We start from the raw sequence: 19,046 nt of genomic DNA on the forward strand, positions 1-19,046 counted from the left end.
ACAATTTGAAGACTTCAATAACTCAGACATAGGTTAGGGGTTTGTTATTGAAGTCAATGGGTAGGATTCTGTGGCCTGCTTTGTGCAGGAGGTCAGACTAGATGATCATATTGGTCCCTTCTGACCCTAAAGTCTATTGAGTCTATGAGACTCGGATGGAGAATATTCTTATACAATTTGTGACGTGCAGGTGGGAAGGGCTGCAAGCACTTTGGAGGGCAGGATTAGAATTCAAAACAGCCTTGATAAACTAGAGAATTGGTCTGAAATCAACAAATATAATATGAAATGTAATAAAGACAGGTGCACAGGACTTCACTTAGGAAGTTAAAATCAAATGCATAGCTACAAAATGGGGAATAACTACCTGGCTGTTAGTACTGCTGAAATGGATCTGGGGGTTACAGCGGACGACAAACTGAATATGAGTCAACAGTGTGATGCAGTTGCTAAAGAGGCGAATATCATGCTGAGGTACATTAATAGGAGTGTTGTCTGTAAGACACGGAAGGTAATTGTCCCGCTGTAATTGGCACTGGTGAGGCCTCAGCTAGGGTGACCAGACAGCATGTGTGAAAAATCAGGACCGGGGGGGGGGGGGGTAATAGGAGGCTATATAGGGAAAAGCCCCAAATATCAGGACTGTCCCTATAAAATCGAGACATCTGGTCACCCTAGCCTCAGCTGGAGTCCCGTGTCTAGTTCTGGGGCACCGCATTTTAGGAAAGATGGGGAGAAACTGAAGAGAGTCTGGGGGAGAACAACAAAAATGGTCAAAGTTCAGAAAACCTGACCTACGAGGAGAGGTTCAAAAAGTTGGGCATGTTTAGTCATGAGAAAAAAAGACGGAGGGGGGACCTGAGAGGAGTCTTCAAATATGTTCAGGGCTTTTATAAAGAGGATGGGAATCAGCTGAGCTCCATGTCCACTCTAGCTAGGACAAGAAGTAATGGGCTTAATCTGCAGCAAGGTAGACTCAGGTCAGTGATTAGGGAAAAGCTTTCTAACACTGAGTACGTCTACACCTGGAGCTGATGTGTGCCCCAGCTCATGTAGACACGCTCACGCTAACTCTCACTGATATGCTGCGCTAACCATGACAGCATGGGCAGCAGCGAGCAGCGGCACGGGCTAGCCATGCCCAGATATACCCACAGGGTTCAGATGAGTTTGCACTTGGCACAGCTAGACGTGCCATGCTCCGTGTGCTCCCATGGCTACACTGTTTTTAGTGCTCTAGCTCGATGACAGGTAGCACAAATATGTCTGTGTGAACAGGGAATCACACCCTTAGCTTGTAGAGTAGAGGTAGCCTGTAAGGATAGTTAAGCGTTGGAACAGCCTTCCAAGGGAGGCTGTGGAATCCTCATCATTGGAGGTCTGTAAGAACAGGTTGGACAAACACCTGTCTGGGGTGGTCTAGGTATATTTGGCCCTGACTCACCACAGTGGGTGGGACCAGATGACCCCTTGAGGACCCTTCCAGCCCTCCATGTCTGTGATTCGATGAATACTCTTCTGTCATGGGTTTCCCCACGTTATGCAGAAGCAGCCATCCTTCGAAGAAGCTCATGGTTTGTTACTGAGGGATTTCTTATCGGCACTGAGTTTCATACATTTCAAAGCCATGAAATGAGAGCCTGTCATTCTAGGGCATTAGCTACTGGCAGGGATGTGCACTGACGCGTGTGGCCTCGTGAACAGTTGGGACAGCAAGGTGGAGAACCAGAAAGCAAAGACAGAAACCGAACGGGAAATTCTAGGATTCCAGAATCTTCTTACACAACTGTTACGGAAGACCTCCCTACCGCCAGCTCCACCCCGCCACTCACCCTGGCATTCCTGTGAGCCATTAGCTCTGCCCTGCTGTGCACCCTGACCATGCGGCCTGGGTTGTTCTGTCAGACAAAATGCATCATCCCCGTCTTGGGAGTATGTGTGTGAAACAGAGGGGGCTTATTCTCAACCCGATATTAATGAATCCCCACCGGGTGCAGGACCCTTCCCTGTGGCTCTGCCTGGCTCTCATTTCATGGCTTTTAATGTCTGAGCCCTTCTGCCCTTTTCCTGCATGCAGGACCTGTGGGCGGCATCCTTTGGAGAGTGCTCACACCGACCGGAATGAGCTGAGTCTAACCGGCTCACCACCAACAGCACGAAGGCTCGCCAACTGCCCCCCCTCCCCCACCATGTTCCTCTCACTCTCTCCCTCCCTCTTCATCACCTCCACGTCTCCTCCCCTCCCCTCCCGCTCTGGAGATGGGAGCTTTACCAGCGCGCTGGTGTAGGTGGGATCTGAGGTGTCATCCTCCAGGAAGCGGGACAGGCCGAAGTCGGACACCTTGCAGACCAGGTTGCTGTTGACCAGGATGTTGCGAGCAGCCAGGTCCCGGTGCACGTAGTTCATGTCTGCCAGGTACTTCATGCCCGCGGCGATGCCTCGCAGCATGCCCACCAGCTGGATCACCGTGAACTGCCCATCGTTTTGCTTAGGGGGAGACAGGAAAAGTCTATATGGGATGAGTGGGTTTGCACTTCACTCCGACATGAGGCCAGGGAAAGAGGCATGCAGACGCGGAATGACTTGCCTATAGTCACACAGGAGTCAGCAGCACTCAGGACTAGAACTCAGCTGCTCTCACACAATCAAAGGAGACTCGTCAGCCATTTCTGCTGGAATAAGAGGCCTGGTGTCGCTGCCTATGACAGGGGCTGTAGGCCCTGGTGCTCTGACACAGAAATGAGCCTACAAAGCTCAGGGGCACCTTGTCACCCCTATTCCTGCCCAACAATCGCAGCATTCTCAAGTTAAGCACCACAGAGAACTTTCCACAGCCAACAATTCCCTGACGGGGGAGAGAGGGCAAGGGGAGGAGGGACACGCCCCCTTCAGAGCTGTGATCTCAGGGAGCTGCTCTCATACAGAGATGCATCTTGCACAGCAGGATTCGGGCACTAGACTCTCACTCAGCTACGTGGGTTATTCCTTTCAGCACAATGAATTATCCCCCTCGAGCTGAGACACACAAAAGTTTAGCTCGAGTGGATTGAGGGTGATATCCTGCCCCTATACAAGTTAATGGCAAAACTTCCATTGACTTCAACAGAGCCAGGATTTCACCTTGACCGTGTGTGTGACCTGTGCACTGTGTGTGTGTGTGTGAGCGCATGCGCACTGGCAGGCAGTGTGTGCACATGTGCCCTTGCGTGCCTTGGTGTGCAGTGTGTGTGTGGATGTCTGCACTGGAGGTTTGTCATGTTGTAACCCAAGTTATCTAATCCAGGCTGCCAACACGGTGGTGAAGTGCAGTGTAGACAGACACTGGGCATCTGTTCCTCACCAAGTTTATTTAGTAGGCTGCAACCTGGCACCAATGTCTGTGTCCTGGAAGACGTGTTTGTGTAGGGCCTATACTGTATTAATTGACACAGGATGTTCCCAGTTGTGGTTGGGCCCCACAAGAGGCTGGGCGTCAGTGTCCCCAGGGAAACCGCGAGGGGCTCAGAACTCCGATGTCTGACCCTGAGTGAATCTGAAACGTGTGTCCCACCTGTGAGTGAAGTGCTGCATGTGTATGTGTGAAATGTGTGTGCACAGCGTGCAAGCAGTATTTGCCCTTGGTCTGCGTGCACAGCCCTGAGGCAGAGCCTTTTGCGCACAGGGTGGTGGCTCTCCGCCTGCAGGCTGAATGCTGCTGGTCTGGACGGGTGTAGCACCTGCCATAGGAAGAGGTGAGTCACCAAGGGCTGGGCCCCGCTTGCTGCCTCCCCCCTGGTCCCAGCATCCCCTCTGCCACTGCCCTTCCCAGCACCTCGTACCCGGAGGAAGGAGTCCAGGGAGCCATTCTCCATGAACTCGGTGATGATCATGACAGGGGCGCTCTTGGTGACCACCCCCTCCAGGTGGATAACGTTGGGGTGGTCGAACTGCCCCATGATGCTGGCCTCACTCAGGAAGTCCCGTCTCTGCTTCTCCGTGTAACCCGACTTCAGCGTTTTGATGGCCACAAAGATCTCTCTCTTGCCAGGCAGCTTGAGGTGCCCACTGCACACTTCCCCAAATTCCCCTGAGGTGCAAGAGAGCCCAGGTTACAAACTGCTGCTCCCCCCACGGCTCTGCCTGCCACTCAGACCCTCTGCGTGGGCCCTGCTGCTCCTCCCACGGCTCTGCCTGCCACTCAGACCCTCTGTGTGGGGCCCTGCTGCTCCCCCCATGGCTCTGCCTGCTGCTCAGACCCTCTGCGTGGGGCCCTGCTGCTCCCACTTCACCAAACACACCAATCCTCCACGCACCCAGCCCCACGCACCCCACTCTCATGCACCCCCCTCTATGCACCCAGCCCCATGCACCCCCCTTCCACACACCCAGCCTCAGACACCACCCTCCCACGCACCCAGCCCCAAGCACCCCTCTCTATGCACCCAGCCCCAAGCATCCCCCTCTATGCACTCAGCCCCATGCACTGCCCTGCCACGCACCCAGCTCCATGCACCCCCCCTCCCACGCATCCAACCCCACGTACCCCCTCCCATGTACACAGCCTCAAGCACCCGCCTCCCATGTACACAGCCCCGTGCACCCCCACGCATCCAGCCCCACACCCCGCACGCACCCAGCCCCATGCACCCCTCTCCCATGCACCCAGCCCCCCACACATCCTACTCAAACACACACCTCCTTGCACACTGGCCCATGCACACCACCCAAGCACACTGGACCCACATAATACCTGCCCACCTCTTTTCTGGGGACGGCTCAGTTCATCTGGAATCTCACCGCTGTTCCCCCTTTGTTTTGTGCCAGCCCAGGTATCCTTCCAGCTGAGGAGCACTAAATCCTGCTCCCTCTGGGCCAGGCAGCTAGGCGTGAACATTCAAGAGCGCAGTGAGGTGTCCCTGCCTTGCGGGGCTGAGTGTGCTGCCCGCAGACCACCCAGTGCCAGCTGACACAGGCAGCTTGGTGGTGAGCTTGGGCACCCCATCGAGCAGGACATACAGGGGCTGGCCCCATCCCTCTCTTACTGGCCGCAGCTAGTTCCCCTGTCTCACTGGTGAAAGCTGCTCAGCAAGCTCCTTCTTAGCCCCTGGGCATGGCTACCGTGAGGAGGCTGTGGGGCTGATGGAGAGCCCAGCCCAACCTGGCCCAGCCTACCTGCTCCGATCACCTGCTCAATTTTGACACAAGAGATGTCAATTTCCTTTGCAAATTCCCGGACGGCCTCATTGGGGTCTTCATAGGTGAAGGGGTCAATGTAAATCTTCATTCCAGGAGTCACTGCAAATGGGTGGAGGGAGAGAGTCAGACACACAGAGGCACCCGGGATGACAGCCAGACAGCAAGAAGAAAGGAAGAACCCGTGCATGCCTGTTTGCATGTGTGTATCCGGTGGGTGGGGGTGTGTGTGTGTGCGCGTGCATGTGCACGCAAGAGAGATGCTGCTGTAGCAAGGGGCAGGCTCTGAACCCTGCAGACAGTGGGAGCATGTGCAGGAGAGAGGCATGTGGCATTCATGGGAAACACATGATCTAAGCAGAGCTTCTCGCTGGCTGAGCACAGAGCCCCGTCAGCAGGCCCCTCCTGAACACAGGGCTCAGCCGCCACGGAGGAGGCTGGGTCCTAGACCAAAGGAACTACTTGCAAACAACGAAAACATTAGGTACAATTCCTCCACAATAAATGCTCCTGCAGCTCGGGCAGCAGACACATCCTGACTCAACCCCCTGGCTTCCCCAGAGAGAGCAATGGCACTTCAGAGACTGCCAGAGATAAAGAAAAGTTATTTACTTATTCCCATAATACAAGAACTAGGGGTCACCAAATGAAATTAATGGGCAGCAGGTTTAAAACAAATAAAAGGAAGTTCTTCTTCATGCAGCGCACAGTCAAGTGGAACTCCTTGCCTGAGGAGGCTGTGAAGGCCGGACTATAACAGGGTTTAAAAGGGAACTGGATAAATTCATGGTGGTTAAGTCCATCAATGGCTATTAGCCAGAATGGGTAAGGAATGGTGTCCCTAGCCTCTGTTCGTCAGAGGGTGGAGATGGACGGCAGGAGAGAGATCACTTGATTGTTACCTGTTAGGTTCACTCCCTCTGGGGGACCTGGCATTGGCCACTGTCGGTAGACAGGATACTGGGCTAGATGGACCTTTGGTCTGACCCGGTACGGCTGTTCTTATGTTCTTATGCCCAGAGCACCCTCGGGATTCAGGTATTATGGACCTCAGGCCCAGCTCTGCTACAGCGAGACAGCCATCGCAGTGACCAAGGCCGCAGAACCTGAGCCTGGGATCCACCCCCCCGGAGCACTGTCATTTTGGAGCTTAATATGGGGGAATCCAGATGCTGGCCAGCACACCAGCCTGAGAGGGCAAGCTGCCAGATTCTGCTCTCAGCCTCCCTGGGCAAACCTCCAGTAGCTCAGGCAACGGGAGCCAGAGATGCCTAGCACCTAGGTCTGACTAGCTAGGCACTTTTATGTTGCCACGTCAGTATGCACTTGGGCTCCCAACCTCACAGCCCCACCTATGAAGATGCTGGTCTAAGTGACTTACTGAAGGCCACACAGCAAATCAGTGGCAGAGCCAGGGAGATGCAGAATCCACTCTGGTGCCCTGCCCCCACTGCCTCCCCACAGATAACTACCCAGAGAGCGGAGGGACCCAACGCTGGTCCCAGACACAGCCAGGCCTGGAGGCTGCAGACACCACGGCAGTTGCAAGAGCCAAGCTCCCCCTGCCAGACGGAGCAGAACACACAGGCAGGAGCTGGTCTGGAACTCACCACTAGCTTTGACTGCACATTGGACTCATTGCTGTGGGCTGGGAGGCCAACACTGAGCACTGTGCTTCCCACTTGTTAGCAGAGACCTGGCTCTGCTCCCCAGAGCCTTTCACCGGCTGTGTCCTAGCCTGCCACAGAACTCGGGCTGCTCCTAGAGCAGAGCGTGCAGTGGGGCCCAGCATGGAGCTCATGAGAGCACCAGAGCCAGAAGCGCCAGTACTGGGTATGTGCAGCGGATGGGAACTGGCCAGCGAGCCAGGATGCAAGGAAGGCCATTCTCTCCAGAGTGCGAGCTGAGGGTGTGTGAAGGCTGTACGGCGCTTCAGGGGTTTCTGACACATGCGCCCCTAGGGTGGCACGGCTGGGACACTGAGCAGTGCCTGGGGTTCTTATTGGTTGGCAAAGTGACAATCACAGTTACAACAGCACAATAACAACAACAACACTGGAGCTCATTCAATGGCTGTGCAGACATTAACTCATTAAGGCCAGCCAAGCCATGAGACGGGACAATCTTTGCTAGCAGCTAGCTGGAAATGGGAATGCAGGTTTGTACACCCTATGAGGCCGGGTCAACACTAGTAAGTTATGTGGACATAGCTCTGTTGTCAGGGGTGTAATTTTTAACTGGTGTCCTGATACAATCCCTGGGTGGGCACAATTATACCGGTAAAAAGATGCCTTATATTGGTATAGCTTATTCCTTTCCCCCTAGAGCAGGAGTTGGCAAACTTTTTGGCCTGAGGCCACATCAAGAAACAGAAATTGTGTGGCGGGCCATGAATGCTCACAAAATAGGGGTTGGGGTGTGGGAGGGGGTGCGGGCCTTGGGGATGAGAATTTTGGGGTGTAGGAGGGTGCTCTGGGCTGGGACTGAGGAGTTTTGAGAGTGGAAGGGGGATCAGGGCTGGGGCAGGGGATTGAGGCATGGGGAGAGGCTCAGGGGTGCAGGCTCCGAGTGGTGCTTACCTCAAGCGGCAACCAGAAGCAGTGGCATGTCCCTTCTCCGGCTCCTATGCAGAGGCGTGGCCAGGTGGTTCTGCAAACTGCCACATCCACAGGCACTGCCCCTGCAGCTCCCATTGGAGTGTGTAGGAGCCAGAGCAGGGCCATGCTGCGGCTTCTGGGAGCTGTGTGGAGCAGCCCTGACCCTGCGTCCTGGTTGGAGTGCTGGAGCAGGGCAAGCCCCAGACCCCGCTCCCAAGCGGGAGCTCACAGGCCGGCTTAAAACAGCTCGTGGGCTGCATCTGGCCCATGGGCCATAGTTTGCCCACCTCTGTCCTAGAAGATGCACAGCAAGGGAGTGAATGGGGTTCTAGAGGATACACATTTAAGTGGGATGGGGTTCTACAGGACACACAGGGAGAAGGGATGGGGCTCTAGAGGATGTGCAATGCAGCAGGGTGGGGTTCTAGAGGATTCAAAGCGAAAAGGGATTGGGTTCTAGAGGACGCACAATGAGGAGGGGGTTTCTAGAGGGCACACAGTGAAGTGTGTGTGTGTGGGTGTTTCTAGAGGATGCCCAGCAAGGTGGAGTGAGGTTCTAGAGGATGCCCAGTAAGGTGGAGTGGGGCTCTAGAAGAAGTGGGGTGAGGGGGGGTTGGGGATCTACAATTGGGTGAGGGTAGGGTTCTAGAGAATGCTCTCTGAGGACGTCAGAGTTCTAGAGGATGCTCTAGATGGGGTGGGATTCTAGAGTATACGGAGCATGCTGAGCCATTAATTTCATGCTATGAACTATAAATTTGCAAGATAAATTCCAGATTAAGTTTCGTCCCTAAATTAAAAAGTCGGGCTCATGGTGAAGACTCCCCAAATGGCTCCTTAAAGTGACCCTCTGGCTCCATGATGCCCCATTTCCCAGGTAACTGACTGGGAGGGAGGTGAGGGTGTTTCCAGCAAGACTAGCCTCCATCGGGGGGCCTTCCTGTTCAGACTAAGGGCCCGGAGCCTGGCTGGGCCCAGTGGGTTTTTCATACTCTACACAGGGAAAGAGCGAATGAGAGAACGAACCGAAGAAGGAATGGACCCCCAGGCCAGGCACGGGTGTGCGGTACGTACTGTGGCCACTGGTATAGTGTTGTAGCTTGTCAGTGTACTCGGAGTCGGCTCGCTCGAAGCCCCGTCTTCTGAAAGGAAAGCGAGCACTGAGAGGGTCAGGGAAGGGATGGGCACAGCAGGGCAGGGTGCTCCAAGCATGGGGCATGTCAGCACCGTCCCACCATGCCCACACAGTCCCAATAACCTCCACCCTCTATGCCCCCCGTCCCCATCTGCCCTCACCTCCCCCATCTGCTCTCTCCCCACACCTCCCCCATCCCTCACCTCCACCCTCACCTGCCCTCTCCCCTTACCTCCCCCACCCCCATCTGCCCTCTGCCTCTCGCCTCCCCCACCCCACATGTCCTGTCACCCTCCACCTCTCCCACCACCCCAGACCGAGCAGCGTGGGCCATGCCAGGCCGAGCGTGGTGGGGCTGTCCCTGGGTGGTGCGTGGCACGCTCACCAGTAACCCACCTGTTGCACACAATGATGATCACGACCACGGCAATGAGGAACACCAGACCCGCTGCGGAGGAGCCGATGATGAGCGGCAGCTTCTCCTGGACACTGGTCTGGTACTCAGCTAGCACACAGGATGGAGAGAACCTGTTACTGCGCCATGAGAGCCCCGCAGGTGTCAAGCTCACACGCGGGTGGGGGATGCAGCTCCCCACAGCACAGGGGGAAAGAGAACATGAGTCTTCTGCCCCATCCCTGGCTATGGGTGAGGGGGGAATAAAGCACACTTCGCGGGTCCCAGCTTGGTGGGAACCCGTGGAGAACCTCTGTGCCCACCCCCCTTTGTCTGCTCACCTGAGCCCTGCCAGATAGGCTTGGGGGGGGATTCACAGCCCTGCAGCAGAAGGCACCAGCCCACCCTGCAGAAGCCCTGATCCTGGTCTCTGCCCCTTTATACAGAGGGACCTGCCTGCCTGTCTCACCTTCGGTCATGGTCTGGAAGTACATCTTGCCACTGTAGCGGCCGTAGCCGGCTACGGTGCGTGCCCGCACCTGGAAGACGTAGATGGTGCCGGCTTTAAGGTTCTGCACAGTCATGGTGTTGGTGGGGCTCTTCACTGCTGTGGCATTGAATTCACTCAGATCCTGCCAAGGAAACAACACCCGCTGTTAGAGAGCCGAGCCCAGGCCCCTGGCCCCTCTCAGGCATGAGGAACTTAGTGCAGCAGCTCCTCGTTTCTGAGCCCAGCAGAGAACCTGGGGGAAACAGTGCAAAGCAACAGCTCCCAGCATGCTGCTCAACACCCAGGGTCAGGAGAGCTCTGTTGGAGGAATTGGCTGCAGTGAAGGACAAGAGAAACAAACATCTAAATGCTGGTCCCTCTACTGGTGGGTGGCTGGGAGGGCAGCCTGAGCTCAGCGTCGCTTTGAAGGAGAGATCTGGGGGGCAAATATGGTGCTGCAAAGTCCACGCTTCCACAGTCAGGCCATCTGCCCCCCCGCTTTGGTTTCTCTTCCTTTTCCCTATTAGCCCCTGGAACTTTTAAGGAATCCTACCAAAACAACCCAGCGGAATATAGCCTGCTTAGTGAGGAAGCACATCCCCCAGTGCTGAAGAGTGTGAATAACAAGACATACACTGGCTAATGAGACAGACATGAGCGTCAAGATGCTGTGAAGAGCACGAGGACCATTAGTGCCTGCACAAGGCCCAGCAGTCTCCTGCTGGAGTGGGGCCAGCTGAGCAGTTACACAGGCTCCAACTGTTTGGCTCTAGCCCTTGGGGCAGGTTCCCATTTAAGCTCCTTCAGTTTTCCCGTTCACCTAGAGGGGAGCAATAAAGTCTCTGCTTCTGCAGGTCTCCCACTCCTGGGGTTTGCACCAGGGTCCCACTTGGTATAGAAATGGAAATTGCCTGTTGCATGGGGGACCCACCTGTAGCAAAAGCTGAATTTGGATGGAGATAATGACTCTTCTGCTGTGAATGAACCATGCTCCTCATTCCGTACAAGTGTGAAGGATCATCCTTCTCTGCACTTACGTCCCCATCTCCATCCCTTCCACGGCCTACCCACCCCCTGTCTCTACCCCTTCCCCATCTTACCCACTGCCATTCCCACTCCCATCCTCTCCATGTGGGACTGGGGAGGGTGTTTCTTGTTGGGTCCTACTAGGGTGACTAGACAGCAAGTGTGAAAAATTGGGACAGGGGATGGGGGTAACTGGTGCCTACATAAGAAAAAGGCCTGAATATCTGGTCACCCTAGGTTCTACAGGGATCTGTACTGGGTGTCATGCTACTCAATATTTTCATTAATGACTTGAGTATGCTTATAAAATTTGTGGATGACACTATGCTGGGAGGGGTTGCAAGCACTTTGGAGGACAGGATTAGGATTCAAAACAGCCATGACAAATTGGAGAATTGATCTGAAATCAACAAGATGAAATTTTATAAAGACAAGTGCGCAGTGCTTCACTTAGGAAGGAAAATCAAATGTGCAGCTCCAAAATGGGGAGCAGGTGGCTAGGCAGTCGTGCTGCTGAAAATGATCTGGGGATTATAATGGATCACAAACTGACTAGGAGTCAACAGTGTGATGGAGTTGCTAAAAAGGTTACTATCACGCTAAGGTGTATCAACAGGAGCAACGTATGTCAGATACAGGAAACAACTGACCCACTCTAGTCAGCACTGGTGAGGCCTCAGCTGGAGTCCTGTGTCCAGTTCTGGGCACCACATTTTAAGGCAGATATGGACCAGGTTTAGAAAGCCAGGCCTATGAGGAAAGCTTCTGGGCTTGTCTAGTTCTGAGAAAGGAAGATTAAGCGGGGACCTGGTAACAATCTTCCAACACGGTACGGGCTGTTATAACCCGGGCGGGGCTCTCCATGAACATGCTGTTGCTAATGGAGTTTTGAGGGCTGTACCTCTGAACCTTTCCACTCCCAGTAGGTGCACGACCAGTGCAGTGGGTATCCTGGGGTAACTGGGCTGTTAGGGCATTGTGAGAGGTGTGCTAATCTCCACAAGTATGCGCTTCTCCTCTGTTCCACTGTGGCACTGGGACTCGTTTGGGGGTTACGTGCAGGCTGTATAAATACATTGGAGAGGCAGGTCCTTTTGATCAGCAAAGGCCAAATTCAAATGTTGCACTTGCCAGGTTAATCTACCCCTTCAGGAAATGGAGCAGCCAACCAGCCTGCGAGCTGCTTTACGACACTATTTAATCCGGTGCTCTGGGCGCCTCATGCAAGACATCTGGGTGCTGGGCAGAAGCCACTCATAGCCTCAACAGCACCTGGTCTGCAGGGAATGGGCATCAGACCTCCCGTCCAGAGGCAAAACCCTCTCTCTTGAACCTGCTTTCCATTGGTCAGGCCAGCGTTGCCTTCAGGCATTTCGGGACTCTGCGCTGCACAGAAGGTGGGGTTACTAACATCTGGGGGCGGGACTGGCAGCAGCAAGGAGGAGCTAGACCAGCTCACTCGGTAGGGAATGAAGAACATTCTTCCTAGGAGGAATCAGTCCAGCAGACAAGTAAGGGAGAATCGTCAGCTCCAGGGGACCGTCCCCAAGCAGGGCCAGCTAGGCCATTACCTAGGGCAGTGTCCTTCCTGTCCGATGCTGCAGGCTTTGAAACGTGGGCAGCACCGTGGAATCGCGGGCGGGATCTAGGTCCCCCTCACCTCCACCTCCTCACACAATGGGGGCTGGAACCAGCCCAGTGTCAGTGTTCTGTCCATCACCTTTTGCAACAAGTACTTCATGAGTTTACACTGTTTTCCCCAGCCCAGCCCCGCTCCAGAGCTGCCCAGGTAACATGGAATGACTTAGAAATGCCTCCCCGTTTCTTTCCTGGCCTTGGCTTGGGGGAGATGTGGTTCTCAACAAGCCTCATGTGTCACAGGCTTGGGCAAGCCCCACTACCCCCCAAGACTGGTCTTCTTCAGCCCTGGGGATGTTGGGATTAGTATGTGAACATACAGCAGAGCTCCCTGGTCCTTCCAGTGAACAAATGGATTGCACTTCTGCTTTCACTGCCCTGGGCCCAGCGTCCCATCCTGCAGCCTGGTTTTACCAATGCACGTGCACCGCTGACACGCGGTGTGCCGGCACTGCAGTACCAGCGTGCGAGTGCTGCTTGGGCAGGCAAAGCTGGGCTAGTTTTAATTGTGCCAGCAGTGAAGCCACAGCAGCACTGGCTGCAATAGGGGCTGGACGAGCCCTCCTGGACCCCTGAGAATTATTTGTGCAGCTAGCCTGGGCTTCACTGCTTTGCTATCCGTGTCAGCTGGATTACAGCTAGCTGGGAGAGCTGCAATCACACCCCGAGGGCAGCGCAGACACACCTCCAGAAGTGTCTGTACAGGGCTGACAACTGGCTGCCAAACAACTGCCAGGCTAGCGTCTTTCTGAAAAGCCCAACTGTTCTTCCATTATTCTTTGTCCTTTCCCTGTGTGATACTGACAGGAAATGCAAAAGAACCTGCACCTAACGCCAGCCTGGCTTGGAGAAAGGCTTTCTGGCCTCTGCTTCTCTTAACTCCCTATGGAGTCCAGAGTCTGTCTGTTAAGGGGCCCTAAGCTTTTCCATTGGAAACCCCCATTTTCCAGGTGTGCACAACCTTTGGGGCTGAAATTCTCCAGGGCTAGTAACTACCCAGGAGTGAATTTGTTTGGAAACTTTGAGCAAAAACAGTTCTGGGTTTTCAAGCAGAGCAAGCACACTTTTTCCATGATGAGAACAAAGTTGCCACTTTTAAACAGCCGCTTGGGGTTGGGAGCTGAAATCTAGCAAGGCGAGATACCTTAGGGAGCAAAGAGGTTTTTCTGGGTCTGGCCTAGTTACGAGGGATAAAAATCATAGTTTGGACCCACATGATGGTTTTAATGACAACTGGAGCTATCTGAAGCTCGGAATTTCTGCTCTGCGGGAAATACTGACATTCTGAAACTGGTTTCATTCCAAACTGGAACAAAACCAACAACATTTAAAATTTTCTCTGAAACTAAATTTAGGAAAAAACAAACCTTTTTTGGGGTCAATTGAAAACACTGTGCTGTGATAAAATTCAAGCGTTTCATTCCAATTCTGACATTTTCATTTTGTACTGCATTGGAATTTAAAATAAAATCAATTTCAAAATGAAAAGTCATTTCACAATGAAAACCAGATTGACTTTTTTCAGTTTTGGGGATGAAACAGAGCAAGGTGAACATAAGACCATAAGAACGGCTGTACTGGGTCAGACCAAAGGTCCATCTAGCCCAGTCTCCTGTCTTCCAACAGTGGCCAATGCCAGGTGCCCCAGAGGGAATCAACAGAACAGGGAATCATCAAGTGATCCATCCCCTTCTGCTCACTCTCACCTTCTGGAGGGTGGAGAGCTGACAGTGGCCAGGACAAGGACCAACTTGTCCAAATGTCAAAACAACCCTGAAGTGTCACTGTAGCATCGGCACCAGCCCCTCCCTCTGCAAGCCAAAGGGGGCTGAGGTTAGAATATTCCCTTCTACCCATTACTAACCAGGACCGCCTGGGGGGGAGGGGAAAGTGGGGCAATTTGCCCCAGGCCCCGCAGAGGCCCTGCAAGTCGCTCCGGGTTTTCAGCGGCGGGTCCTTCAGTGCAACGGAAGACTCGGAGCGAGTGAGGGACCCGCCGCTGAAGTGCTGCCGAAGCCTCAGAGCGCTGCCCGGTGAGTACAAGCGCTGCAGGTGGCAGGGGGAAAAAAAAAAAAAAGCTGCAATCGGCGGCATTTAGGCTGATCTACCGCTGCCGCTTCATTCTTTGGCGGCAATTCGGCAGCAGGTCCTTCCCTCTGAGAGGGACCCGCTGCTGAATTACCACTGAAGACCCAGCCCTGCCCCAGACACCCTGAATCCTCTGGGTGGCCCTGCGGCTAACACGGCAGCAAATTCCAGCCCAGGCTCCTCTGCAGAGCCCCAATGCCATTTGCACTCTAACCCGTACGAACCATTACATCTTGGCATTATCCGGGCCATTTGCCACCCAGGCCTCTTACGCAATAATCTCTCAGAGCAAGGAGGAGAGCAGTCTCCTCCAGCAGCCAGCCACAGCCCAGCGGAAAGGGGCAAAGGTCACAGCTTTGGCTTTACAGACCATTCTCCTGCATTTACACCCCCACCAAGAGAGAGAATGAGCGAATAAACGCCCCGAGATCTTCTGTTGCTGCTTAGAGTGTCTCTGGGCTGGGACCTCTCTCTGGATCTGTCTGGTTATCTCCCCATCCAACTTGCTATGTTCTCTGGGATCATTTCCAGGGGTCAAGTAAATGGCTCTGATTTATACAATATAGGTCAGGACCTATTTTACAGCTTACAAAGCGGCTCCCCGCCCCCCCGGCTCTTGCTGCTGAGAAAATAGGTCACGGGCAGAGAGCAACGGGGATTAATCATTTCCTCAGGCAGCTGCTGGGAAAATATTTTCTGTTTCATTTAAATCATAAAAAGTGTTTTAATTAGGTGGGGATTTTTTGCGTTTATTTTTTAATGTGTAGTTTGCGGCAGAAGTGTGCTCCTTCCTCCTGTCCCCCACTTCCCGCTCCCAGAGGAGTCTATCCTGCTGAAGTCTCAGCACCACTCACTGAGGCTGGGCCTTCTCCTGCGACCCTGCACTCTGGCCAGACCCCTAGCCCAGCAGGCCTTGGCAGCACAAAGCCAGCCCGTCAGACACTTCCCCACCATGCAAAGGAAGTTACAGTCCTGGCCTGTGAACTTCCTCCTGTTGTGCAGGGTGAGTTCCACTGAACAACACAGAATCCCTCTTCACTTCTTTGGCTGGGCTGGTGGCACCTGGAATGGGGCGTGTTTTGGAGAGGGATGGATTCTCACTCAGAAGCGCCATTCCACATGGATCTCTTCCAACCTCTCACATCAGCTCCCGTCCCATAGGGCATTGCACTGGGGTAGCTGTATCAGTGTAGACCCCCAGCACAGATGCACTGCACTTGTGTAAAGTGGAGCTTGCACCAGCACCACTTATCACAGTTCTATCCCTGGCTAAGTCACATGGGGGAGTGCGAGACCAGTTTCCTACAGGAACAACAAATACACACTGGGGCGTGCCAGCCCAGCTTCGTACTTGCACAACGTGTATACACTGGGGAGTGCAAGCCCAGCTTTTGCCAGTGCAACACATGCACACTGGAGGCTGCACTGGTTCAGCTGCACTGGTGCAAACAGCGGTCACGCAGAGAAGCCCTTAGGACTGGCACTGGAGGCTAAATTCATCCCTGATGTAAAACCATTGACTCTATGGAGCTCCAGCAAGCAGGAATTTAGCCCCAAGATACTAGTGTATCAGTTCGCAAGGTTCCAGCCAGCACAGTTCCTGTTCCATGAAAAAGCCACCTGGGACCTCTCCTGTAGCAAACTGGAGGGAAAGGCCAGCCTGCAATGGCGCTGACAACCGCTAGCTCTTGATTACCGAAGGTTGGGACACCCCTCTCACGACCTCAAGAACTCCTCCTCAGCGACTCCTCATTCCCTTTCAAACTCAGCTAGATCACCCAAGCAGAGCTAGCTGCATGGAGACTACAGCGTGTCCTGCCCTATACATTCGTTCCCTGGGATCCAAAGGGTTAATATTATTCTCTTCAACTGCATCTGACACCTGTTGTGCCACCACATGCCCCTGGGGCACATGTCATCTCTGGCTGTGATGGTCAGGACCCCAAAGCATCTCCACCAAGGATGGCAAAAGGTCTGAGCCACCTCTCCCCATGCCCACATTAATAGTGAGCAGCCCCAGGCTCTGCTGATACCTTTTCAAAGAATTGCAGTTCATAATCCAGGATGACTCCGTTGGGCTGGTCAGGCTGAGACCACGATAAGGTAATGCTGTCCACCGTCCGGCTGACCTGGTGCATGATGGATACAGCAGAAGGGGCTGGAAGAGATGGAGAAGAGAGAACTGTAAGTCAACTGCACGGAGCAGATGGCACTTGACCCTGGAGCGGGCAGGTCAGTAACATTACTCTGTTGTAGCCATCGCTTTCAGTTCCAGCACCGCCCACTGGTTTGTACAGCTACCGGGGCCAGCCCCTGGCAATTCCTAGAGTCTGAGAGGAGAGCAAAATATTCCAAGGAATATGAAAAGTTAGTCAGGGCTTGAGACTTTTGTATTTTGTTAAGACTTTGAAATTTGGAGCAGTTCAGCGCAATATTTCAGGTGGGAATCTGGATTATTTTCAAGTGAAACAGGCCCTAATTCTCAGGCAAAATGAACTCTTGTTTGAGCAAAACCTGCCGTGTCTCCCAGCAAAGAAGCCATTGAATCAAGAACATGCAAAAATCCGTTTTCCACCCCCAATATTCGTCATGCCTGGGGCCCAGGGACACACTGGGAGTGCACATCTCCCCTCTGCTCTCAGTGTGCTGGGTCTGCAGGCAGCAGCTGCGAGTGCGAGAGATTCATCCATCAGCCTGAGCATAAAGTGCAAACTGACCAGACACATGTATAACAGTGACTCTTGCGCCCCGTCACAATCCTCCTGGAAATGACACACATGCCAACGCCACTAGTTCTCCTGCACCCGATGGATCCCTCCAGCTGTGGCTCAGACTGGCCCACCAGCTGTTCACAGTGAGATTGCCCTTGATTGCCAACATGGCTCGACGTGTAGCCTGCTAGAATGATGCAGCTACAGATTCTTACCTCATTTCCACGGTCATGTGAGATTCGCTGGCACCCGGGGCTAGGCTCACAAGCAAAGCAGAGGCAGACTAATGCATTCCTCTTCACTCACAGCCCGGTGCTGCTACCCCTCCCAATAGGCACCATGGACATGAGGCTGGATTCTGCTCTCATGCTGATGTAAATTAGGCATAATCCCAGTGCTACGTCAGGGCCAGGGAGAGAGAGACCCAGTGAGAACGGCCAAGAGAATGAGCTCCTCACATCTGCAGCACCAGGCTTTGAATCCTCAGAAAAGGTAATGAGGTAACACCCTCTGTGACACACTGTACCTCAAAATAGCACCCTGTAGCCCCCATAGTCATCATTCCTACATGGTTGTGATATTTCATACAAAGCAGGCCAGGTAAGATATCACATGAAAGGTGAAACCCATATAGCATCAGTGTGTACGCAGTTATGAGACTTTGCTGTGTGGTTGTTACTGACATACGCTGTACATTTGAGATTTTCCCAGGAGGACGTTAATCCACCATTAATCAGCAGGGGAGGTGTAATCAAGGGGTTTACAACTCAATGACATTTGCACAAGCACCACACAGTGGGGACTTCTCAGTTCTATAACTCAGTTGCACGAGACCACACCGGGGGAACTGCTCAACGCTGTGACTCAGCAAAGCCACCAGGGCATGTCTGGGTAAGTGTCTTCTAGGAACATGGACTAAGATTATAAAACAGAGGACAAGGGCATCATGCTTTTATCTTTCTCCTCCCTCACCTATGCTGGAAACAATAAGAATGCTGGAAAGACAACAGACTTCGACTGAGGAGACTGGTCCAGGCTCAAGGGAGAAGACAGTGTGTTAAGAACTGTAACATCCAGGGAGGTGAGCAAACTGCTTGATCTAAATACTGTCCAGTGTAACAAGGTTTAAGACGTGGACCGTGCGCTTACCTTTTATTTTCTTTGGTAACTAGCTCTGACCTTTTATGCCTCCCACTTATACTCACTCAAATTGATCTTTCTGTAGTTGCTAAACCTGTTTTCTATTTTACCCAAAACAGTGTGTTTGGTTGAAGTGCTTGGGAAATCTCAGCTCAGTTACAAAGGCTGGTGCGTGTCCTCTCCACACTGAGGGAGGGGCGGACTGGATAATAACCTACGGTGGTCTGGGGTGCAAGGCTGGGGAGCTGGGGAAATGGGCTGGTCCCTGTGTGAGCTGTGAGTGGCTCAGGGAGCGTTCATGCAATCTAGCTGGGGGTGGGGCTCCACACGCTGTTGTGCTGAGTGATCACAGCACCTGGAGGGGTTTGTTGGCTGTCACTAGCAAAGCACTGTGAGAGACAGCCCAGGCTGGAGAGCTAAGGGGGCACAGCAGTACCCCAGTTCCAGGCTGTACCCCGGGGATCCCATCACACCCCCATCACGATCTCTCACAGACTCACATTCAAAGGGGCTTTTACTTGGCCCAGTCTTTTAAACATGTTGTGATGTAAAAGCAACTCACTAAACCATCCTGAGAAAGGGCATTAGAGAGCAGCAAGGTGTGCCCCAACACACGAGCGCAGAGCACCTCACTCGTGCCCTGTGCAAAATTCC

General features: G+C 53.5%; 1 protein-coding gene across 4 annotated transcripts in view; it reads right to left on the reverse strand.

Moving 5' to 3' along the window:
- EPHB2 (EPH receptor B2) overlaps positions 1-19,046 on the reverse strand; it is a 186,734-nt gene that overhangs the window by 25,868 nt on the left and 141,820 nt on the right. The window contains exons 5-11 of one of the 4 annotated variants that reach the window (XM_032787632.2): positions 16,575-16,699; positions 9,769-9,931; positions 9,302-9,410; positions 8,845-8,909; positions 5,153-5,275; positions 3,820-4,067; positions 2,273-2,488 (exon numbers count right to left, since the gene is read on the reverse strand). In XM_032787632.2, the coding sequence (XP_032643523.1) occupies positions 2,273-2,488; positions 3,820-4,067; positions 5,153-5,275; positions 8,845-8,909; positions 9,302-9,410; positions 9,769-9,931; positions 16,575-16,699 (1,049 nt within the window). Of the gene's footprint in view, positions 1-2,272; positions 2,489-3,819; positions 4,068-5,152; positions 5,276-8,796; positions 8,913-9,301; positions 9,411-9,768; positions 9,932-16,574; positions 16,700-19,046 lie in introns of all 4 variants that reach the window. The other 3 variants (XM_032787630.2, XM_032787631.2, XM_032787628.2) reach the window with 3 other exon arrangements.

This window comes from Chelonoidis abingdonii, chromosome 23 (genome assembly GCF_003597395.2).
Source record: "Chelonoidis abingdonii isolate Lonesome George chromosome 23, CheloAbing_2.0, whole genome shotgun sequence".
Lineage (NCBI taxonomy): Eukaryota > Metazoa > Chordata > Testudines > Testudinidae > Chelonoidis > Chelonoidis abingdonii.